The sequence below is a fragment of the Triticum urartu genome, chromosome 3 (assembly GCF_003073215.2).
Source record: "Triticum urartu cultivar G1812 chromosome 3, Tu2.1, whole genome shotgun sequence".
Classification (NCBI taxonomy): domain Eukaryota; kingdom Viridiplantae; phylum Streptophyta; class Magnoliopsida; order Poales; family Poaceae; genus Triticum; species Triticum urartu.
In genome coordinates, this window is record NC_053024.1 from 35,139,076 (window position 1) to 35,164,773 (window position 25,698).

The following is a 25,698-nucleotide window of genomic DNA, read 5'->3' on the forward strand; positions in this document are numbered from 1 at the left end:
CCATCTATCTTATGTTTAGTTGAAACTCAGTTGCAGAAGAGTCGTGTGGAAGGTCTTCGGACATCTTTAGGTTTTGATTTCAGTTTTGGAGTAGGGAGTAGTGGTCGCAGTGGCGGCCTTTGTATATTTTGGAAGAACTCTTTGGATGTTGAAATAAAAAATTATTCCGAGTATCATGTTGACACCTGGGTCAAGGAACCCGGAAGGGAGCAATGGAGGATGACATGTTTTTATGGGGAAGCGACCAGAAGTCTGCGCTACAAGACATGGAATACTATGAAACACCTGAGGGGGGAGAGCACCCTCCCGTGGATGTGTATAGGCGACTTTAATGAGATTCTGCGGCCTGAAGAGCAACATGGTCCCAATGAACGCGACAGCTCTCAGATCGAAGCCTTCCGGGAAGCAGTGGATGTGTGTGGTCTAGCGGACTTGGGCTACCGCAGCCTCGACTAGACCTGGGAGAAGAAGGTAGCCGGGGGACATTATTGTCGTGTTCGGTTGGATAGAGCTTTGGCATCACCTTGCTGGTCTACTCTTTTCCCGTTCGCCTCAGTTGAGCACCTTACCGCAGCAAAATCTGATCATTGCCCGATCCTCCTGGAGACTGACCGGAATGCTGCATGTGTGCGGGCAAAACAGAAACAATTTCGCTATGAGTGCATGTGGGAGCGGGACACGCGTTTCGAAGACATGCTCACCGAGGCATGGAATTCAACGGGAAGAGCGCAAACAGTCACAGAATTGTCAGACAAGTTGTCGGTGTTAGCCGACAGGCTACAACGCTGGGGGAAAACCACTTTCGGTGCAGTCCGGGCCGAGCTCCGCCGTCTACGCAAGCAATTAGAGGAGCTGCGTTCACTTCCTAATCGCACGGGACCGTCGGATGAAGAGGAGCGGGTGGAAACCCGCATGATAGAACTCTGTCTGAGGGAAGAGATTATGTGGCGCTAGAGGGCGCGAATTCAGTGGCTTGCGGAAGGAGACAGCAACACAAAAAATTTCCATCGCAAGGCGAGCGCTCGCAAGGCCAAGAACCGCATTGTTGAGCTGCAACGGCCGGACGGCTCTACCTGTACGGATGAGCATGAGATGTCGGACATGGCCACATCCTTTTACAGCAACTTGTATGCCTCAGAGAACACGGTGGGCATTGAGGAAGTGCTTTCGCACATACCCTCAAGAGTGGACGCTTCCATGAACGCTTCACTAAATGCACAGTATAGCAATGTTGAGGTAAAAACTGCTCTATTCCAGATGTTCCCAACCAAGGCCCCTGGGCCTGACGGTTTCCCTGCACACTTTTTCCAATGGCACTGGGAGTTGTGTGGTGATGAGGTTACTGCTATGGTGCTTCGAGTTCTTAATGGAGAGGATTCCCCGGAGGAGATCAACAAAACGTTCATTGTTTTAATTCCCAAGATTGCTAGTCCAAAAAATTTAGCACAGTTTCGACCGATAAGCCTCTGCAATGTGATTTACAAGATTGCATCCAAGGCATTGGCAAACCGGCTCAAGCTTATTCTCCTCCATATCATCTCCGAAGAACAGTCAGCATTTGTACCAGGACATCTTATTACGGACAACTTCATTTTAGCCTACGAGTGTCTCCACTATATGAAAACAAGGAAGCTAAAGGGTAACAGGTACTGTGCCTTAAAACTTGATATGATGAAGGCTTATGACAGGCTCGAATGGAATTATTTGGAGAGGGTTATGCTCAAATTGGGCATCAGCCCATGTTTCACACAAACAGTCATGAGGTGTGTCACATCTGTCTCTTTTTCGGTTATCTTCAACGGAGGCAAACAGGAGGAGTTCAGGCCCTCCCGAGGCCTCAGACAGGGCTGCCCTATATCTCCATATCTATTTCTTTTAGCTGCTGAAGGGCTCTCTTGCCTCCTGAAATCCACAAACCCTGATGAGATTGCGAATGGAATCACGGTGGCGGCTGGTGCACCATAGGTAAATCACTTGCTTTTTGCAGATGACAGTCTCTTATTCTTCAATGCTACACCGGAGATGGCAAACAGAGTGGATACCCTTCTTCAAAAATACTGTGCGGCATCAGGGCAGCGTGTTAACAAGGAGAAATCCTCCATATTTTTTAGTAAGGGCTGTTCTGAATCCTCAAGGCAAGAGATAAAACAACTTCTTCAAGTTCAAAATGAAAAGCTTTCCGAAAAATATCTTGGACTTCCTGCCGATGTGGGCAGAGCCAAGGAGGGATCTTTCAAATATTTGAAGGACAGGATTTGGAAGCAAGTACAAGGCTGAATGGAGAAAGCACTTTCTGTGGGAGGAAAGGAGGTGCTCATCAAGTCTGCGGCTCAAGCAATTCCCACATATTCCATGGCCTGTTTCAAGCTTCCGAGAGGCTTGTGCCACCACATCAACGGCATCTTGCGGAAGTTTTGGTGGGGATCTAAAAATGGCAAGAGGAAAACTGCCTGGGTCTCCTGGGAAGTCATGACATAGCCAAAATTCATGGGGGGCATGGGATTCCGTGACATTGAGCTTTTTAACCTAGCCCTGCTTGCGAGGCAAGCGTGGCGTCTCCTCCAGGAACCAAATTCCCTGAGCGCTTGAATTCTCAAGGCTGTTTATTATCCCGCCTCGTCAATCCTTGAAGCTGAGCTAGGCAGGAACCCGTCACAAGTTTGGCGCTCCTTGATAGAAGGACGAGACACACTACAATTGGGGCCCGTGAAACGTATTGGCTCTGGCGAGGACACCAACATTTGGGTGGACAACTGGATACCACGAGATTTTAAGCTCCGACCGGTGTGCCCGAAGACGTCTAACCCTCCACAGATGGTGTCAGAACTCATCAACCCTGTCACCCTTTCATGGGATGTCGATGTGCTTGAAACATACTTCTATACAATGGACAAGGAAGCGATCCTCAATATCCCTCTCAGCTCTCGAGTCCGCGATGACTTCTGGGCGTGGCATTATGAGCGCAAGGGCGTTTTCACGGTAAGGTCGGCCTACAAGCTCTTATCCTCTACAAAACAGCAACGTACAGACTGGCTCGAACACAATGAGGGGCACTCGCACGTCGATGCTGATCGCCGGTCTTGGGCCAGACTCTGGGGTGCTGCAATGCCCTCGAAAGTACGGGTTTTCGCCTGGAGGTTGGCCAAGAGTTCGATCCCTACCGGGGATGTCCGAAAACACCGAAGTATGGCTGATTCTGCTGAGTGTGCGATTTGTCACGCGGCGGTCGATACATGGCGCCATTCCCTCTTTGATTGCCGCATGGCCCGATGTGTTTGGGCCCTCTCCGATGAGGACCTGACGGAAACAATAATAACAAACAGGGAGAAGGACGCCAAGCTTTTGGATGCTTTGGTTGGTTGATACCCTACCTTCGGCTGATCTAGCACGTGTATTGGTTACAATGTGGGCCATATGGTGGGCGAGGCGCAGAGCCATCCATGACAACCAGTATCAGAGCCCACTGAGTACCCATACTTTCATCGACAAGTTTCTAGCAGAGCTCGAGATGTTGCCAGACAAGAAAGTACACCCCAAGGACCTACATGTAACTTCCAGGGACCTGCATGTGAATTCCAGGGACCTGCATGTGACTAGAGATGGCCATGGGGTCCGCCTTCGGCTGTGTGGCTCCCGCCGAAGCATCATGATGTCAAGATGAATTTTGATGGCGGCTTTTCGAAGATCAGAGATCGGGCAGCAGCAGCAGTGATATGCAGGGATAAACGCGGCAACTTTCTAGGTGCCTCGGCCATCATCCACGAAGGCCGCCTTGATCCAACGATTATCGAAGCACAGGCCTGTTGCGAGGCCCTCTCCCTCGCCTCTGATTTGCAGGTCTTTTCTCTGTGTGTGGCCTCGGACTGCTTGGAAGTAGTGATGAATATTCAAGAGGAAGTTCCCTGCCGATATTTCTCCATCCTACAAGACATCAAGTACCAGAGGAGTCAATTCCACGATGTAAAGTTTCTTCATGAGAGTAGGAAGCACAACGGTGAAGCACATGCCTTAGCAAAGGCAGCTGCCTCCCTTAGCCCCGGGCGCCATGTGTGGCTTGGCATTTTGCCCGATATTATCTGTATTCCCATGTGTTTGAACTGTTAATAAAGGATGCAGTTGCTCAAAAAAAAAGAATAACTTTTGTCTCAAAAAGAATTAACCTTTCTCCTCCAGCCATTGCCGGCGGCGCCCCCATCCGCGGCGAAGTCGCCGGTGAAGTTGGTCATCTGGCCGCAGGGCATTTCTGTCGCCATATCTGGCGCCCAGTACCACGTATTTCTACCGCGCTCCATCAGCAGCCGCGCCGCCCCTAATCGCCGGCCTCTAGCGAGGGGAACCGCGTTGCCGTCTTCGGTTTGATCCCCCTCAATCCTCATCGGTGGAGGTAAACTCCCTTATCAATTACTCACTCGGGCAGAAATTCGATGATGAAACACTCACGCATGGGTTCTTCAGTAGGGACAAGCATGGCAGGTCAAGGATAAGGTTTGAGATGAACCACATGAAGCGTCAGGCAGGTCAATATAACCTCTATATTGCAATTTACGCGATGATTTGGTGCAACGGCATTGCATTATGTGGTGAGCCGAAAACCAAAAGGGATTAAACATGGCATAGCTGATGTAGTGATGTCTATATGTCTTGCTGATGTAGTGACGTAGTGATCTCTGTATGTCTTGGTATAGTTGGACATTTTCATGGCTTGGGTTCATGGTTGGCGGGTGGTGCGGAGAAAAAACCAATCATCAGGAGGCATCATTATAGTTGACAAGTTTCCTTACCGATTCTAGTCCTTGCCCTGTGATTATTTTGTCACGAAGCTTATCTTGGTTATCAAACCATGGACCGTCATCCGAGCTCCACCTACTCAGCATTTCCAACACAACCGTGCGACAGCCGTAAACATCTGACTTGAAAGATATTGTTCCGAAGTTCAGAAATTATTATACTCCATCCGTCTCCAAATAAGTGTCGTTGATATAGTACAAAGTCGTACTAATTTTGTACTAAATCAGCGACACTTATTTTGGGACGGAGGGAGTAGCATTTAAATATTTTCTGAGCACGACGAGTTAAACAGTTGAAAGCCATATTTTCCATCTTTTGAGGAAGCCGAGCCATCTTTTTAGACATAAGAACAGGATGCATATCACTACCTCCTCTGCCCTCTGGTCATTGTGCAGTTTTTCATTCAAAAAGCTCTGAATTTCAGCAGTCCCCACAAAATGAGTCATTTTTCTAGACAGAGGTTTCACTATTGGAGAACTGTGTGCAAAGTCCATTTTTTTGCCCTCTTCTGGATTTTTTTCTGTTATGTCTGTATGATGGCCGCTCCATATAAAACTGGAGTATTACATAGGAACTGTGAAGGAACAAAGAGAGCTTAGAGATGATTAAAGGAACTCCCTGCCTTTCCAAACTTAGTGGATTATTGTTAGTACAAAAAGCACTTGTTGATACTAAACATTTGGTGTTTATTAGTGTCTCGAAGTCCCAATTTGCTTTCATACGGTGCATCTCTCTGCTTTCTCCACACATGTGGAAAATTTCAAGTACAATTACTAGAAACAGATTTGCAATGGGAGAAACTGGACAAAACAATAAAATTGACTTATTCGTCTGTTGTAGAGGCTCAGAAGCTGCTTGGAATCAGCTCAAGACCAAGACGTCTTTACTGACGAAAATGTCTTATTCACAATGATGGTTCTGCGGTTCCCGTGCAACAGAGAAGGATGGCCAGAGCCTTGTTATCTTGGGTTCTCTGGCCAATATGTAAAGAATGCAAACTAGGCATCTTAGTATCTCTGGAGTGCTGAAGCACCAACATTGACTTCACTGTTGATCAAACCCTTGAAGTGCCTCCCTTGCTGGTGAATACGGTTACAGGGCTGGGATAGTGTTAGGTTTAGAAGAACCTCATGGGGGAAAGCCCAGGAAATATGGATCAAGATCGAAGATCTGTGTGGCACTGTGACCTTAATCGATGAAAATGATATTTGTGTGTAGCTACTGGACAGATCTAGGCAATTTACAGTTAGGTTATGAACTTTGCAAGCTAAATTTTAATCTGAGTTCCTCCTCCTACTCACATCTTTGCAAGCTAAGAATCTGAATTCTTTGTATTGAAAATGTAGCAAAATCCTTTCACAGTCAGTGGAAGGAAGAATAAACATCTCATCAATTATCAACACTTTTTGGTTATCTGGGATGTTTAAGAAAGAGCAAAAATTTATCAATGAGTGTACATTTTACAGTTTTCTTGTAACGGCTTACAATAGGTTTGAGCTACCTTTTCTCCTTTTGAGGAAATCAAGCTGTACCTAATGTCATAAAAACCAAGTTTGACATGCTGCAGAACATAAAGGCACTTGCGGTAACTAACATATACCAACTGATCGGTTTTTGTTAGTTAGTCCCTTGGACTGCCCATTTACTTCTCTGCTTTATTGGAGCAATGAGAATTTTACAACATGTTAGTAATTTTCAATTTCAACCATGATTACTCAAAACAGATTTGCGCTACAGGTGGAGCTCAAGAGCAATACACGTGGAGCTCAACGGAAGCAAATGAGCTCAAAGGAACATTTTAAAATTATTGAACATTTTTCAGCTGGAATACATTAAAATCAGAGAAACAGCCGAAATAAAAACAGAGCTGAAGAGCTACACAAAAAATCTGGGTGCGACAATCCGTGGGCTGCATACTTGGCTGGGCTGTCCATGCCCGCACGAGCCAGGGGCCTTGCTCCTCTTACCCTTCCTCCTCCGACGCTCAAAGAAAAAGAAAAGGGAAACCTTTCTCCTCCAACCATTGCCGGCGGCGGCCCTATCCGCGGCCGAGTCGCCGGTGAAGTGGGCCGTCTGGCCGCAGGGCATTGCCGCGCCATTCCTTGTGCCCAGTGTCACATCTTTCTACCGCGCCCCATCCAGCAGCCGCGCCGCCCCTAGTCGCTGGCCTCCAGAGAGGGGAACCGCGTTGCCGTCTTTGGTCTGATCCCCTCAATGGTCGTCGGCTGAGGTAATTAGCCAACTCCCGTGTTAATTACTTTCTCAGGCAGCAATTCGAAGATAAAAGACTCACACATGGGTTCTTCGGTAGGGAGAAGCATGGCAGGTCAAGGATGAGGACGGTGATGAACCACGCGAACAACAGGCGCAGGCGGTTCAATGTAAGCAGCAGCCTCTCCATTGCAAATTATTTGATGATTTGGTGCAACGCCATTACATTATATGGTCAGTGGAAAACCAAATGGGATTATGGTCAGTAGCATAACTGATGTAGTGATGTAGTATATGGCTAGCTAATTAACAGTCCAAGAGTAACCAAGTACAGTGTAGTTGGACATCTTCATGGCTTGGGTTCATCGGCTGGCCCAGAAACAGAGCAGATTGCCTACCAGTCATTGTTAGACTTGGCAAATTTACTCACTGATTCCAGTTCTTGTCCAGTTATTAACTTTTTCTCACAAAGCTCATTTTGCCTATCAAACCAAGGGCCATCATCTGAGTTCCTCCTCCTGCTCACCATTCCCAACACAAGCATATGCCCTGCCGTTATTAACATCTGACTTGTAGTATAGTTTTCCGAAGTTCAGAAAAATATTTTTGTTCTGGTGAGGCATTGCACTGTTACTGTAGCTGCAGTCAGTGTGATTGTGATGATTCCCCACAAAAAATAAGAAATGTGATTGTGATGATGCTTTCATCCCTAGCACACAGTTTTGTAAGCCCCAAACCTTGAATATTTAGATTTAGATTGAAATTATAGAAAAACCATCTAGCTGCCAACAGAACAAAAAAAATGCTTCCTTTGTTTACATTTAGCAAATTCCTATTTATATAGCCTTTAAAAATTTCTGAGTACGACTGGTTGAACAATTGAATGCCATATTTTCCATCTTCTGAGGAAACCGAGCAATCTTTTTAGACACAGGAACTTCATAGACATCACTACCTCCTCTGCCCTCTGGTCACCATTGTATACCAAATATCTCATTGTGCAGATTTTTTTTTCTTCAAAAAACTCTGAATTTCAGCAGTCCCCACAAAACAGCCATTTTTCTGAAACAGAAGTTCTACTATTGCAGAAGTGTGTGTAACGTACATTTTTTCCCCTCTTCTCAAAAGAAGAAATTTTGTTATATCTGAATGACGGCCACTCCATATGAAACTGGAGTACTACATAGGATCTCTGAAGCAACAAAGAGAGCTTAGAGATCAATAAAGGAACTTCCTGCCTTCCCAAACCTAGTGGATCATTGTAAGGACAAAATTTTAAACATGCTATTAATTTTAAGTACAATAACTAGAAACAGATTTCCATTGGAAGAAACTGGACAGAACAATGAAATTTAGTTATTCATATGTTGCAGAGGCTCAGAGGCTGCTTGGAATCTGCTCAAGACCTGGATGTATTTACTAACCAAAATGTCTTATTCACCATGGCTCTGATTCCTGTTCAACAGAGAAGGATGGCCAGAGCCTCACTATCTTGGGTTCTCTGGTCAATATCTAAAGAATGCGGTCTAGGCATCTTAATATCTCTGCAGCACTAAAGCAACAACATCGACTTCACATTGATCAGGTCCTTGAAGTGCCTCCCTCGTGGCGAATACAATTACAGGGCTGGGATAGTGTTAGGGTTAGAAGAACCTTCTGGGGGGAGCCCAGGAAATATGGATCAATATCCAGGATCTGTGTGACACTGAATTGATGAAAATGATATATGGGTGTATTTGCTGGACAAATCTAGGAAATTTACAGCTAACTTCTTAGATTTGCAAGCTGAGTCTCAATCTGAGTTGCTCTTCAATATGAGCTCCTATTCACAATTTAACTAAATATCTGAAATCTTTGGATTGAACATGTAGCAAAATCCTCCCAGTCATTGGAAACAAGAAAAAATACATATCTCATCTATTATCAACACTTTAGGTTATCTGGAGTGTTAAAAAGGGCAAACAATATCAATAGATGTAGCATTTTACAGTTTTCTCAAAACGGCTTAGAATAGGTTTGAGCCATCTTTTATCGTTTTGAGGAAATCAAGCCGTACCTAGCATCATAAAAAGGCAGTGGAAATGCTGCAGAACATAAAGGAACTTGTAGTAACTAACATACCAACTGATTGATGTCAATTAGTTAGTCCCTCAGATTGCCAATTTGCTTTTACTCTGCATTTCTCTGCTTTATTGGAGCTATGAGAAGTTTAAAACTTGTTATTAATTTCAACCATGATAGCTCAAAGCAGATTTGTGTTACAAGGAAAACCTGAACAAAACAATACAAATAAGTTCATCTGATTGTAATAATTTGAGAAAATACAGCAGTCCATAGCTTTGTTTTACATAAGAGAATCCCCTACTTACAATCTAATTAGCTACCTTGTCAGGATTGTCTCGTTTCACCTAGGGCCTGATACATCTGAGGCTAGAGGTGGAGCTGAAGACCTCACATTTCCAGCACTACCAAAATTTGCTGAATTCACAACAAAGTGATGATCTATGTTGATGTCTATATTCATGGCACCTTCCAATACTTTTACTACCTCAGACATTTTAGGCCTTCTTTTGCAATCAATCTGCAAGCACCACATTGCAAGCATCATCATCTGAATTACATCTTGCTTGTGTGCTTGCATGTCGGTGCTGTTATTGTCAATCAAATCTACCAACCGATCACTCTTCACCTTTTCCTCCAATAGGGTAATGAGATGAATGCTCTCCTCTGACCGGGAAGTGTCAAGGTTCTTTCTTCCACTCATGATTTCCATGACCACAACGCCAAAGCTATAGACATCTGCCTTTTCCGTGATCTGTGATGTCAACCATTCAGGAGCTAAATACCCAGGTGTGCCTCTCATTCTAGTAACCACTTGGCTCATATCCCTGTCAATGAGCTTGCATAGTCCAAAATCAGAAAGTTTAGCATTGAAGTTGTCATCTAAGAGGATGTTTTGTGGTTTGACATCCAAATGAGCAATTCGTTTTGTGCACTCCTCGTGAAGATACGTGAGGCCCTTAGCTATATGAGTGATAATCTTGCACCGTGTGCTCCAATGTAGAGGAGGAGCATCATTGTCATGTCGACAATAGATCCATCTGTCCAAGGATTCTTTGGGCATGTACTCATATACCAAGAGCCTATGGGATTTCTCTGCACAGAAGCCAATCAATCTCACCAGGTTAATGTGATGAATGCTGCCAATTGTCTGAACCTCTGCCGAAAATTCTGTTTTGCCTTGACCAGATCGATCCAAACGTTTTACCGCAATCCTTTCATCAGCAAATTGACCCTTGAAAACAGACCCAAATCCTCCTTCCCCGAGCTTGTCTTTGAACTGCTCGGTTGCTGCTTTTAGCTGTTGAAATGTGAACCTCATTGGTGTTCCTTGTAGCTCCCCAAACTCTTCCTCTTGTTCCATCCCATGCTGCCGTTGTGTTCTTCGTTTACGTATGAAGAAACTGACAAGGAACAAGATGGTGAGGAAAATGAAGCCACCTACCGGAGCTAGAATTGCGACAACTCTTCTTACAGAGGGGGGGTTTGGTTTCATGCTTGTTGGCCCAATAGCTGCAGGCAGAGTACTTGGGGTCGGTGGTGTTACCTCGGCCGGGGGCGCGGGCAGGGGACTGTCAGCTGTAGATTTGGTGCAACGGCATTGCATTATATGGTGAGCCGAAAACCAAATGGGATTAAACATGGCATAGCTGATGTAGTGATGTCTATATGTCTAACTGCCATGCTTTAAGCTGATGTAGGCCTAAATCCTAACTGCACACTTTTCTGCCTTTCAGGAAATTGTTAGGTTGCACATCTTAATTTGTTCATTCCTAATCTGTTGTTATGATCTGTCGTGGCATTCCTGATCTGGAATCTGCAGTCAGCAACAGTTTAGAAGCAACCTAGTGGTTGGGGGCAAGCTGAAGCTGACAGCGGTTGGCAGCTGCCTGGAAGCAGCTGGAGGCCTCCTTCACCCATCGACGACTGGCCTAGCTATCATACGCTGTCAACCACATGGAGCCATGCAGGCATGTCTCACTCACCATAACTCTGTGTCTTGCGTGCAAACAAGGGCGGTGAAAACCTTGTGATATTTGCGAACATCGCTGTTAATTGGTAGCTGTTCTTTCACTACCAGAATAAACCCCTATGCCTACGGCCCAGGCCATAGGCATAGCCCTGATTCCCATCAGGACAGGCCTATGCCGACGGCCCCCGTAGGCATAGGGCCGTCGGCAACATATGCGTCGGCGTATCCCGGGATGCCGTCGGCATAGATGATATGCCGACGGTGTCCGTACATCTATGCCGACCGCCAGGGTCGTCGGCAAAGTTCCATGCTAACGGTGGCTGCCGGCGTCGCCGTCAAGTGCTGCCCATAAAGGAGATGCCACGTGGCAGGGCTATGCCTACGGTTGTGCCTTTGGTATTTTTGTAGCGCTGGATCTAAGGTTGCACGACATTTTTGGTTGCGCCCTTGGTAAAATTAAATCTCACAGCTAGTATTAGCTGATTGTAGTTCTATTTCTGAGTACAGTACTGGTATGTACCCTGGCTCTTCCAAATTAATTGAAGTTCTAGTTTTGTTCATTTTCTAGCCTGGTACTACTGTCAAGAAGGGAAAACCACCATGTATGGTTTATTTTGAAATTACTAACCAGTAAGCATTGTGTTAACGACACATGAGCAGGTTAGTTAAGAGTTCCATTGAATGAACTGGAATAAACAAATACTTGACCAAAGCTATGCTCCCTTTGTTGTGGCCGAGACTGCCCTACTGCATTAAACCGCCTCCTATATATCACAACTGAAAGACATTCCATGATATGAGTATTTGGCAAGCTTTGTTCTTTCTTTCATCTCTAAAACATGCATGCTTGCCCTTGTTCCTGAGATAGCTAGTCTGACTTCATGAATTCCAAAAGTTGTTAATTTTAGTTAAGAAAAGAGCAAGATTAAAACAAATATAAGTATTGGATAAAGAATATAAGTAGCTTTGAGATTTCAAACCTGTAAACTAAGTTAGTAGTTGACATTTGATTATACATATTTACTAATCTGACAATTGATTTGGATATCCCAAGAATTAAGACAACAGCATTGAATGATAACATACAGCTAGTAGGAACGGTTGTAAGTTAGGTTTGACTGTCAAACAAAGGGACGATTGCTAATCAAGCCCAAGGCCATGACTTAAGAAGCAGAATGAAGATGTCTGAGCCTGGTCTCTGGTTTGTAAGCCTAAGGATAAGGGAGGCATGGGAGTCATTAACCTGCAGATTCAGAATAGAGCTCTGTTATCCTAAAAAAAAGAATAGAGCTCTGTTAACCACAAAGCTGCACAAATTTTCAAATTTTACACTAAAGTTGATGTGCCAGGAAAACCACACTCCCCTGGCGCCGCCCCGCTCAGGCGACTCACGGGGCAAAAACACTAGCCGTGCCGTCGACCCCCCTTCTCCCCTAGCCTCTCCCTCGCCACATCCGCCAAGGATGGTAGCGGCGGGGCCTCCTGCTGCCCTGCTCTCCCGCGGGGAGCTCTAGATCTGGAGCGGTGGCTCCCCTGGTGAGGCACTACCGGCACGGTGAGCGGCGGTGCGGGCGTTGGTCCCGATGCCCCTGGCCGCGTGGGCGATTGGAGCTCGGTGGATGTGGGCGGGCACGTCATGGCTGCTTCGGCTGCCGGCGGTGCTAGATCTGGTGCCTCCCCTCCCTCCCCTGCTTGGCGTGTGTTCCCTCCTGGCTTGGTTGTGCTTTCCTGGGTCGATGGCCCTCGGGCAGGAGGTGCTGGTGGTGGTGGAGAGCTCTGGCTGGGAGAAATCCCTGTCCGGACATGGTCCGCCGCAACGGCGACGCCTGAGGGCGCCGTTTCCTTTCCCGGAGGCATCGGTTTGGTCTGGCTCCCCCACTTTCCCCTCCCCTTGGTCTCCCGGGCGAAAGCCCTAACTCTGTTAGGCGGCGGCGACGCTCTCTATGCCGCTTTGGGAGCTCTGTGGGTGGTGGGCGCTTTTGGGTGGTAGGTGGCAGCGGTGATGAGGCCCTCTTCGTCCTAGCGTGAAACTTCCTCCTCTGGTGGCCGGATGTGCGCAACGGCGACAAGGAGAGTCTCCGACGGCTTGGTGCGGATGCGCCGACCCTCTCTATGTGACCATCTTCCGATGACATCCAGCCCATCCTGCAACGGTGCGGCGCCTTCGATCCAGGCGAGAAGGTAGTGGCCTTCTTCGAGGATGGTGTGCTGGATGTGCGGTGCTTGGGTCCGTAGCTGCTTGGCGACGGCATGCCCCGCTGGAGTCGGACCTTCTCCCCTTCGAGCCGGTGCATTCCTGTTTTTGCTGCAGCATTCATGGAGTAGGACCTCGACGTCTTCCGCTACTGTATCCATTGTATATCCTCGTTGTTCGTAGCGTCTGAGGCTTACTTTGATGTTGTCCAATGTCTTTGTATCTTGCCGCATTATTCTTCTTTCTCTTTGCCCGTGGGCATGCTTGTAATCCTGGCCGGTTGACGGCTTTGTTAATTCAAAGTTGGGCTAGGCTTGAGCACCATCTCGGGCTCGGTTGATGCCTTTTATCTAAAGTTGATGTGCCATGGGTATCTCTTATTTGGAAGACATATTATGATGGAGTGGTTCCTCATGCAACTGTTTTGGTTCTTTTGTGGAGGGATGTTATGAAACTTAGTGATGTTTACAGAAGTATTAATGTTGTCAAGGTTAATATGGGTGACTCCATCCTCTTCTGGTCTGATGCTTGGTTACCCAACGGATCGGTTCAGCCTATGCATGAACGTTTTGCCAAGCTTTTCTCATTTTTGCTGGATGGCAAGATATCAGTCAAGGATTTCTTGGATTCTGGTGATCCTATTTATTCCTTTGCTCTTCCTCTCTCAATTGAGGCCATGGGAGAATACAGTTCCTTGCAACAGGCCATTTCTAATCAACCCAGGTATGCTTCAATTCCTGGCATTTGGTCCTGGCCAGATAAGATGGGTGCATATTCGGCCAAGAGTTTCTATGAGATTATGCACAACCACCTTCCAGTTGATGAGCAATGCACGTGGATTTGGAGTAGTAGATGCACCATGAAAAATCAAGGTTTTTGGGTGGCATCTGTTAAATGATACTCAACACTAGAGATATGCTGCTACACAGACATTGGAGATCAACTCAGGATGGAAATTTCAGTGTCTAATGCCCCACTCATACACATGAGACCAGAGATCATCTATTCTTCGCCTGCAATTTCAGCATCGGAGTATGGACTACTTGCAGATCTACTGGGGGTGGTTTTAACATCACATAATGTCTTTTTGCAGGCAGGAGGGATTTCAATAACCCTCTTTTTTGAGGTGGCCTTGATTGCTACTTGAAACATACTCCCTCCGTTCCGAATTACTTGTCTTAGATTTGTCTAAATACGGAGGTATCTAGCACTAAAATGAGTGTAGATACATCCGTATCTAGACAAATCCAAGACAAGTAATTCGGAACGGAGGGAGTAGATCATTAGGAATGGTATGGTTTTTAGGAGTGAGAGACCCAATTTTGCATTCTAGAGATACAAATTCATTCATGATATTCTTTGATGCCTCGTAGGATTAATTCCTCTGTTAAGCCTTTGTTACTTGCTTGCATTAACTCTCTTCCTTACCTTGTAACTTCCTGTATAGGTCAGTTGCCTACCTTGTAAATATTTCTACATTATCATCCTCAACATAACCCACTGCAATGTCCATCCACCTCGTCCTTGACCCAATGTTAGGAGGGGTTTTGAATGTTGCGCATTATGCCCTGCAGAAAGAAACAACTGAATTCTTGATACCTTGCAATCCTAGCAACAAGCTACTCCCAGATTCCGATCATCTCTAGCTAAATAGTATACCAATGTTTCTCTTGGAAGCTTATATATGTACCTTTGAAACCTCAGATGGAAGCATTTCATGTATGTGTGTGCCTTCAATGTCCATGGTCGGTCGCCTTTGCAAGTCGAAGAGATCGAGTGTCACTAGAGTCATCATTTCCCACCAAACAGTTGTTGGCATCTATTTATAGGTGGTCTAGACATCATGCAAACTAATGCAACTATATTATTGTCACTTCAGTTTGCTTACAAATAGAAATGAGAAATGCTGGAAAATAACAATGCACTAGTTTATAAAGTGTTGTAGCAGCCCTAAACAAAATGACACTGCTCCTTTCGTTTATCATTTCTTAAGTTTTTTTTGCAAAATTCATCTAGGCTTGTAAACTACTGACTTCGTTCTGTTCTTGGAATGGATGCCGAGGAAGCAAGGTAAGAACAGAGGCTTAGAACATCCACTCCCAACCTAAAAAAGATAACCTATAATTGACAGACCACAGTTCACTATTGCAGATCACCATTCTTTGAGCAGATCAGGCTTAAAAAAATATTGTTATATGTCCCTCCGTCCCATAATATAAGATCCTTTTGCAAGCTAAAACAACTTGAAAACGATTTTATATTATGGGACCGAGGTAGTAGATTTTTAATTTTGTAGACTTAATTTAGTTTTAAAACAACACAACATTTTATACACTTTTTCTGTATTGTGCGACTGGGCGAACAGCCAGGCACAGTGTTGTGCAGTGTCACATGTTAAATAAGCCAACATTTTCAATGTAGAGCAACCATGAGCCCACTAGATAATAGTCAGTCTCACCAATGATATCATTAAACACAAAGAACATATTTGTATGCAGTAGTTTTGGAATAATTTTGCACTGCTGAGCTCATAAGTTTGCTGGCACCATGGATCGACCATGTTACAGAAGGTACAACAATTAGGTTGATATGCACGAGCTGCCGTAAATGAATTATCTATCACCCCAAGCCCAATGGCATACATGCAAGCCCCCAGTTGGCAGCCAAGATGGCGTATACGACGTACCCTGGAGGCTTGGATGGCATTCTCTATACCTAAGCTACACCAAACTATTCTCGTGAGAGCTTTATTTGTATGGCATCCCAACTTAGGATGGACGTATGTGCCTTTAACATGGAGAAGGGCATTGGTGGTTGCCATCAAAATCAGTGAGGCTGGGTAAAGTGGAATTCATCTTTCTCAACCACCCTTGTGTATGCAATCGGTTTGAAGTCATAAGGTCTTCAAATAACTTGAAAACAATACACAAATCCGAATTGTAGGATAATATCTAGGCATACATATGTCATTTCCTAGCTTCAAACAATTGTGTCCACTTTCCTTTTTTCACGAATACACACGGAGACGTATCATTTGATTGATAGGTAGAAGGGAGTACAGGGTAGTAACCTCACACAGCGTACACTGAGAGGCGCCGATGAAGTTACAACTGGACAGAGAGGAATGGGTTGCTCGGCCCCGGTACAAGGAGACCAGACTGTAGGGAGAATCCTAGTTAGTCCCTTGGCACCCGCGCGTTCCAATCGCCGGGCCTCGTCCTTGATGCCGGAGATCAGCTGGGCGTTGGAGGGGCGCTGGAGGGGTGCATACCCGCGTTTCCACTTTCCTGATATAGATCATCTTGACTTGCTTTTTCTGCATCTAGAAAACGACACTTTCTGTAAACTTGTTTGAAATTTTCATAAATAGCAGCCACCTTAAATTCTGCATTACTAATACAACTAGCGCCTGTTAAAACGATGTAATTCAGTGCAATATTATTGTAATTGTATTGGAGATGGAGTAACTAGATATATTGATCCAAAGGTTCAGAAAAATGAATGAGCCCCAAGAATATTGCAGCAACATGCAAATTCACAGTCCCAGCAATCAAGATACATACACACCATCCTAGAATATCAACCTATGAGCTTTTTATGTTTTTGTGTTTTTTATGCTGGCCCAAGCAACCAATTTTGCCAAACTAAGAATCACCTCTCAATTGCAAGGCCCGAGTCGAGGAGATATAACAACTTTGGATCTTTGGCTCCACTTGCTACAACACCATCACTGAGACCATAAAGTACTAGCAGTGCCCTTTGCTTCCTGAGAGAGAACAAAATAGCACGCTGCCTGGACGATGATTTGGTCGTTTCCGAGGTAGGCTGCAAAGCCAACAATAATCAACAAACATACATTCATCAGTTGTTCTCTATATTATTTTAGGCATTCCCGTCTCTGAATCAACTCAGGTCGTCAGCCAGCATAGGTAATCAACATGAAGGAACCCTAGCCATAGTCCTCTTGTTTCCAAGGTAGGAAGCAAAATCAACAAACCACGTTTTCATCTCCATCCCTGCGTATGTTGTTCTATTCCGCTCGTCATGTCCAAATTCATACCAATCAAAAACGACATCAGGTCCTCTGATTTTTGTGGTTTCCTATCTCTTTCTGTAATTCAGGACTTCCTTTTTCGCTGAGCAAAGACAACATGTTTTTTTTTAAGCACAAACCGTAGAACAATTGTTCTAGGGTATTTTTCATTAATTAAGAACAGAAGAAGTACAATATATACAAAGTAAACTCAAAGAAAAAAGAAAAAACTGTCAGGATTAGCCAATGCCAGTTCTTGTGACTATCATGTTCAAATTCCAATTGATAGGTTGCTAGTGCAGATCATCAAAGATGTGCACCAATCCATCCTTGTGGAACAACTAGGTGTTTTGCCTTGATTCTGTGCTTCGGTAGTTTGAAGTCCTATTTGAGTTTAAACTTCCAGCAATTTACAATAGGTACCCCATTTCTAAAGAATTTTCCATTCCACGGAATCCGTATGTTCTAGCAACCTTGAATGACAATTTCCATAGCAATTTGAGGGGGAAGCAGCTGATGGGCTAATAAGATATCATCCAAAACAGAGTTACCTAATTTATTTTAGGAGAGGATATTGTTCCATCAATCTTTGGAGAAGCAACAATCCCAAAAAAGATGTCTTGAAGTTTCTTCGGTGTTTCCATTACAAAATACAGAGTCATACCAATCCAGATGGAAGGATTTCCTTTTCAGTAGATTTCTGGAGTTAACGCTATCATATAAGAGTAGCAGAAGAAAATCTTATGTTTTTTTTGCAGGGAGAAAATCTTATGTTTGAGCTTACAAGAACACTTCCAGATCCATTTGAATAACATAGGTTCATCCTCCTTGGGGCAAAGGTCATTGTAGAACTCCACGCACCAGTCAGTTCACCCAAAAGCTCAAGCTATTGGGAAAAGGTGGGCTATGCATTTATACTTCAATATTGCCCCTCACGCGTGGCTCCCTTGGGCCTAAACATGGACCGAAAATGGGCTGCAATCTTATTTTTAAATTGCATCAGCCGGGTGTTAAACTCAAGACTTCTTGGCTTTGATACCATGTAAAATTGCACGCATCAGCCAGTTTGCCCAAAAGCTCAAACTATGGGAGAGGGCCCGACATTATACTCCAATAGTCATGATACATTTTAATTGAGGATTATTTATTTCTCTGCCCACATCATTTCCATAGATCATTAGCATGAGGTTACTTTTCTGATTAATCAGACTCTGAAGCTCAATGAACTAGTTTTGTAGTCTTGAGCAAACAAAGGAGTTTGGAAGAATTGAGTTGAATCTTCAGAATTTATCCAAGTAGCCACAGTTTGATTATCATTTATCACAAAGGAATGCAGTTGTGGAAATTTTTGCCATAAAGGTTGATCACACCGTCATGCCACAGAAGAGTAGCTCTCCCATTACCTAATTGACATATTGCAAAGAAAACATGTTCTGGCAATAATATTAAAATTTGGTCCGTCTGCAGATCTAATGGAGAATTTTGGCCAGGCCTAAGAGGATTACGTGTACACGAAGTTGGGTCGGATCATACTTTGGATGCATTTGGGTTGTACTGAAGAAGGTGGTGTACTGTATCAGATTTTTTTTTCTTGAAAAAAATTGACTGGTGTTTGTATCAGTTTTTCTAGGCAGAAAACAAAACTATATAAAATATAAATGGTATGGAATCTTGCATATGAAAGATTATTTTATTTGTCTCTCTCTGTCCCTCAAAATAAGCTATACTATATAAAATATAAATGGTATGGAATCTTGCATATGAAAGAGTATTTTATTTGTCTCTCTCTGTCCCTCAAAATAAGCTATAGTGTTTGTCTCTGCAGCTTAATCTTCCATTAGTTCCATGCGCTTAACACACATATGTTCCTGGTTCCTAGCACATGTTCAACTATTGTAGAGTGGTGAGCTACCTCATGTGACTTTGACTTGGATGAACCATGGGAGAAGAAGACGGAGAAGGATTCAGGTGAAGAACAACTAGCTAAGCTACACGACAAGGATAGGCTGTATCTGGAGTGCAGATAGGGCATGTGGTTTCTGGAAGCTGCGGTACCTTCGGAGAGGCTTCGTGCAAAACGTTAAGCCCCTGCAAGACACTTTGATACGGAGAGTCCATTCTGTATGAAGGGTACATATTGCCCAGTACATCAGTACATGTGGTGCCCTCTAGTTCATACGAGATCCTGCTTCAGACGAAACAGCTAAATTCTTGATACCTTCCAATCCTACCAAAAGCATGCATAGTCCCAAATACCAATCATCTCTAGCTAGTACAACAGAGTTTCACTTGCGAGCTTATTTATGTACCTTCAAAGCTTCAAATGGAAGCCCTTCATGTATGCGCCTTTAGTGCGCCCATTGCCAGTCGTAGTCGCAAGTGGAATAGATCGAGTGACTAGAGTCGTCCTTTCTCACCAACCAGCTGATAACGTTTATTTATCGCGTGTCCAGACATTACGTAAAATTTATGTGCAACTGCATTGCTGTCACTTTGGTTTGCTCAAAAATAGATATGAGAAGTGCTGAAAAATAATGATGTACAAGTTTATGGAGCATTGTAGCAGTACTAAAAAGTAATCAAAACTCATTTCAACTAACACTTACAAATTTATTTTTAAAAATTCAAAACTTGCTATGTGAACAGTTATAATCAGCTAACTTGCTAACTCCTTATTTTGAAATTTACTCCCTCCGTTCCTAAATATTTGTCTTTTTAGAGATTTCAACAAGTGACTACATACGAAGCAAAATGAGTGAATCTACACTCTAAAATATGTCTATATACATCCGTATGTTATAGTCCATTTAAAATCTCTAAAAAGACAAATATTTAGGAACGGAGGGAGTATAAAAGATGCAATTACATGTTTTAAATAAACATGTGCAAAAATCTCGTGTGTAGTTGTGAAAATACATTATGGATGAGCGATGTTTCATGGAATACTAGTTTTGTTTGTCATCTGCAAAGAAAAACAAAATGTGGTAGTAGGTAACTACCATAGCCCGCGCGGCGGCACGCCGCGCCCGGTGAAGCATTGTATTTATACGGACCATAAAGACCATTGTTATATTTTTAATGATAGAATTGTACATGACTAAAACCCAAAAAGAGTAATGAAAGATGAAAAAGGAGTACATTTATTGCAGCCATGTATGATAAATACCGATGAACGGAAGGGTACTACTAATAAGGTCTACTTATTGGCACCATATACATCCCATTCTATGGAACGTATCATATAGGATGATGCAACCGCATGAAAGTAAATGATTGCAGATGGCCCTAGTTCTGTTAAATCATCTTAGTGTAGCCTCATTTAGGATAGTGCTTGTAATGAAGTGGTAGAGAGCTTTTGCAAATTCCTGTATCTGTCCAAACGGTGTCTTTGCTCCTGTGTATGTCATTATGGTGAACTATGCACTTGAATATAAATTAATACATAATTATCTAAAGCTCGTTGTAAACTATCATAAGATGATAGAATTTTTTTTGAAGGGAAGATGACTGAACTCGAAATGAGATTTGGAACACCAAATTGACCAACACCAGAGATAGAACTTCCAGAAATATTCTCTCTCATATCACCAACATCATCAACAGCAACCATTTCTACAAAATATAAAGAAGGATGAGCAACACAGAACAAATACAAAAAATAATCCTAAAATATACCAGACATCTTTTTTTTGCTTCTCACTAATGAAACTCACCCTTAATAACATTAAACAAAACATCGTCTAAATCTGTATATTCTTTCGAAAGAATGAAAACCAGCGACCAGTAAACGTCACTGAAGCATGGTCATGCTTTTTGTAGCTCATGAACGCTTTGGACCGTGTGACCACGTCCACATGTAACTCTCGAGAACAGTTCAGTCTGAATTCTGAACATAAGATTTTGTCCATTTGTATACTCTACGCACTAACAAAGATCATATTGAAAAGCAAGGGCTCGCCTAAAAGTGTCGCTGCTTCTTGAACACACACACATTGTTTAGAGAGTACTATCAAAGGAGCGCGCCCGCCATGTAATTCTTGAAGAACTATTCAGTCTAGAATCTGAATAGGAGCCCTTCTGCATTTGTTATACACCACACATTGACTCCTGTTGAAAAATAAAGAGTTGTCTACCCTAAAATTGCAAGTGAATTTAGGTGGAAACGTCGTACTTCGTGCGCCGGGTGGGAGTAGGGATCCAGTGCCGCACGGCAGGGCTAAACTGGATGGACACCACGCACGGTAGGGGTCCAGTGGAGCATGCGCAGCTCGATGATCGGCGGGAACGTCAAGCACCAGGGCACCTTGTATTGGTTGATGGAGGCGCCATGAGAGATAGCGTAGTCCATCAGCTCCTCGGACGTGCCGGGCCGGATGACGCGGACCTCGAGCAGCCCGATGGAGCCGTCCGCCACTCTACCATGCATGCACACCGCATTCAGTCCCTCATCCATCTCAAGCGTCGATCGTCGATGGTCTCCTTGTCCACCGTCCAGCCGGCGCCGGCGCCGACCGTCTCCTAGTAGATGAAGTAGTGTCCGGGGATGCTCTTTGTGCTGGTGTACTGTGTACAACGCCATGGACACGCCATGGGGGGAGCCTCGCGATTGCACTGCAAGGAGAGCCATCCACAAAGCAAATGCTATCGCTATGGATAGAAAGACATGGAAGGCAACACACAAAGAAGAGGCACCTCGACTGCTGCCGCCATTATCCGTGCATGCCTCCCACCTACATCTCTCCGTGTAAATCCTCATATGCAGCTCGACGTGCTTGTGGCGCCGTTGCGATACCGCCGCAGCCGTTGCTCTTTTCCGCGAGCATTAGCAGGGGTAATGTGTGTGTGGCCGGCGACACGCTTTACTTCCCCGGACCTGGTGTGTAGGGCGCATGCATGCATCATGTTGGAGGACGTCGTGTCCCGTGTCTGTGACCCGTAACCAGCCACCATCGACTCGGGCAGCTGCGCCGCCGCACCGCAAAGTCTCTTTTACCGGCAACGGGAGCTACCGGGCAACGCACAGCCACTGGGATTCTGCCACATGGTGTGTACCCCCGATACAGTGGCACGTATTTGATATCTTTCCCTGGCTTTAAGCGTTAGTATTTCTCTCTTGTGGGTTCCACCATTAGCAGATAAAGGTAGTATGCATTGTCCTATACTTTTTTTTTCTGACATGGGTACAGGTTATGACACATTCACTCTCTCCTCTCCCACCAACAAACCCATCATTTTATTCACCCCATGACAATTTTAATCATTCATATCTTTTAACTTATAATTTTGTTTATGAAATAATTTATATATTTGAATTAATTGCGCCAAGACATTTAGAACAAGAGCAATCTTGGATATATTTGAAACAAGTTTAATTTTCAACGTTTCAATTAATATATTTCACTCAATATATTTTGTGTGGAACTGCGTATTTTAATGTTTGATACTGATATTTGTGATCAGTGAAATACGTTTCCATTTTGTCAGAAATATGTTTCCATTTGTGATCATTATAGAATTTTTTTATAGATTCAAATTCCTTGCAACATGATCTTCAGAACAAGATCAATCTTGAATATTTTTAAATTAGATTTCAAAACAACATGTTTCATTGTCTTCAAAAAATATCTCGTTACATAGATTTCACTTAGTTCAAAAAATAAATTTCACTAAGTTCATAGATATAAATTATTCCAAAGAATTGAAACATACATTTTGTAACGAGTGAATCACTTTTTACAAACAAGTGAAATATAGTATTTCAATTGAATGACTGTAATATATTTTCTGAAACTAGTGAAATGAGTGAAATCTATCTTTTGTAACAAGTGAAATCACTTTTTTGAAACAAGAGAAATATAGTATTTCAATTGAATGAGTGTAATATGTTTTCTGAAACTAGTGAAATGAGTGAAATCTATCTTTTGTAACGAGCGAAAGCACTTGTAAAGAGATTGTTTTTGTAAAGAGCGAATCAGTTTTCCAAATCACAGAATTGTGTTTTTTCAAACTTGTGAAATGCTCATTTCGGAATGAGTGGAACTATATTCTTTCAAATGAGTGAAACAGTAAAAGTAATTTTTGAGATATATTTTGTAATGAGTGAAAACAGATCTCCAATTCAGCGAAATGCTTTTCTTCAAATATTCTTTGAGATATATCTTGTAATGAGATATATTTTGTAATCGGTTTTCTGAAACAAGTGAAATATAGTTTTTTAGTTGAGCTAGGGTAATGCATTTTCTGAAATAAGTGAAATAAGTTGTTTGAAATAAGTGAAATATATCTTTTTGTTGTGAAACGGCCTTTTTCATTTTTGTCATTTCACTCAATTTTAAGCTCGTTTAAATTATAGCATTGCAGCCCGCGTATTTCTCTCAATTTTTTTAGTATGTTTGTCAAGATGGTTATTCCACTATGGCAACATGAGTGGAAGCAGTTTTTTAAAATGAGTGAATTTTTTTTATTGAGTGAAATATGTTTTTATATAATGAGTGAAATTTGTTTTATGAAATTGGTAAAAATAAAGCTAGTTCAAATGCATCCATAATTGATCTTGTTCTGACGATCTTCTCGCTACGAATTCAAATATAAAAAAAGTTTCAAAACGGAGATTTAGTTCAAAATATATCGATCATTCAAAATATGACTACAAAATAAAATACCCACCTTTGGCATAGAGAGAGAGAATGCATGCAATTGTCCTTCTACCCACTCTCTGGCTCTCTCTGGTGTTAAAGCCGACACAAGCTGACACACCATTGTATTCCTCTCTCCAAGCTTACGTATAACATTAGAAAAGATATCTCATGTTATACATGCAAAGCAAGCACAAATCCCAATATAAGCAGTGGACGGCGGATGCTTCACTGCTAGCTCCCGACACCGGTAAATTTACTTAGTCGGCCGCCGCACGTCCTTTCAGGAACGCGCGTGCAAGGTCGCGGCGCTATACGGCCTCGCCCAGCCGCTGGTCCGCGTCACTGCGCGGAGCTTTGCCCGTCGCCTCATCCAGCAGCATGTCGGCGTCGCACGTCGCGCCCCTGCGTGTGCTCTAGCGGCAACACCCCATGTAGTGCCTCATAGCATGCACCAATCAAGCTGCCTTGCCGCACCACCTTGCTTCAGGCAGTCGCTGCTTCTCCTGCCCTGGTTCCTACCCGTCGGCTAAGGCAGGAACCGACGGTGAGGTGGGATGTAAGGTGCTGCTGGGAGTTGGGAGACGTGCACAGCAACGCAGGTGAGCTCCAGTGACCCGATGAGGAAAGAGGCCGGCGTTTTATACTCCCTCCATTCTAAAATATAGTGCGCCCGCGTTTTCCGAGGTTTCACTTTGACCATAAATTTAACCAACACTACAAGAATCTTGTTAATCCATGACAGAATAAGTCCGTCACAGACCTGTGTAGAACTGTCGTGGAAGGGTGTTCATGACGGAATTGGAATCCGTCATGTATATCGCGTCATAATTTGACCACTGTACACTCCATGACGGATCTTGGCTGTCATGGATGGCACTTAACGGACAAGCTCAGGACGTCGTTAACTTTTCAGCCACGTCAGCATCTGACATGGCGGCCCATGTAGAAATGGGCCATCTAAATATTTTGGCCCGTAAAATTTCAGCAACGTCCATGAGTGGCAGCCCATATAGTAATAATCAACCCAATTAGTATTTACATCCATTAATTTCAGCATAGGCCCACTACTTTCGATCCAGAAAGTTAGTCCATCTCTCTTTCATCATGCATGGAAATTTTAATCCAATAAGAATGGAAATTTTAAGCCAATAAGAATTTGACAGAAAACATATGCTCACATTATTAAAAAAATGAAAATTACATAAACACACCCCAAAATACACCTATACAGGAAATAAAAAAGTTAAGTTTTACAAGTATGTCTCTGAGAACACTATGCTAATCTATAGCCATGTGGTCGCAGATCCACTTGTCCATGTCGAAGTCTTCAGAACACATGTCTCTTGTAGAAAATGCTCCCCATAAATCAATATCTGCCACATGAAGAAACATTTGTCACTTTAAAAAATATTATAGCCATTAGGTAAACTAGACGAAGTAGCTTACTAATGTCATCAAGTTATATATTTTATTCACTCCCAGGATGCAAAGTAGTGCAACAAATTTGATCTAAAGTGTGAAAAGAAACAACTAGTGGCAGTAGCCCACAGCCAAATCATATCAGCATATTTACAACATTAGATATTTATAGATAATGAATAAATAGTAGTAAAAATAAGAGAATTAGAACAAACATAAAAATGAATTACATGCTGTCCTAAATTCTTAGATGTTACAATGCCTACAAATGAGAATAACGAAGTATCTACTATAAAACAAGAATAAACATGATATTGCTTAAAAGTTAATCCAAAGAAAAGTGCGTGAACTGAAAGTATAATCAAGTTGGCCTATGAGCGAT

At 43.4% G+C, this 25,698-nt stretch overlaps 1 protein-coding gene and 1 long non-coding RNA gene across 5 annotated transcripts; one reads left to right on the forward strand and one right to left on the reverse strand.

Moving 5' to 3' along the window:
* The first annotated feature begins 3,957 nt into the window (after positions 1 to 3,957).
* On the forward strand, positions 3,958 to 19,743 carry LOC125542586. 4 transcript variants are annotated; one of them, XR_007297966.1, is made up of 5 exons: positions 3,958 to 4,384; positions 4,456 to 7,018; positions 7,100 to 7,169; positions 18,727 to 18,822; positions 19,085 to 19,743. It is a non-coding gene; the product is annotated as an uncharacterized LOC125542586 (long non-coding RNA). The 4 variants fall into 4 exon arrangements; XR_007297964.1 differs by lacking the exon at positions 19,085 to 19,743 and adding an exon at positions 18,018 to 18,158 and having other exon boundaries at positions 18,727 to 18,958; XR_007297963.1 differs by lacking the exon at positions 19,085 to 19,743 and having other exon boundaries at positions 18,727 to 18,958.
* Positions 8,601 to 10,789, reverse strand: LOC125542585 (G-type lectin S-receptor-like serine/threonine-protein kinase SD2-5). The gene has a single exon (XM_048705667.1). It carries the CDS (start codon positions 10,700 to 10,702, stop codon positions 9,404 to 9,406), a length of 1,299 nt encoding a protein of 432 aa, XP_048561624.1. The 5' UTR covers positions 10,703 to 10,789; the 3' UTR covers positions 8,601 to 9,403.
* Positions 19,744 to 25,698: the final 5,955 nt, after the last annotated feature.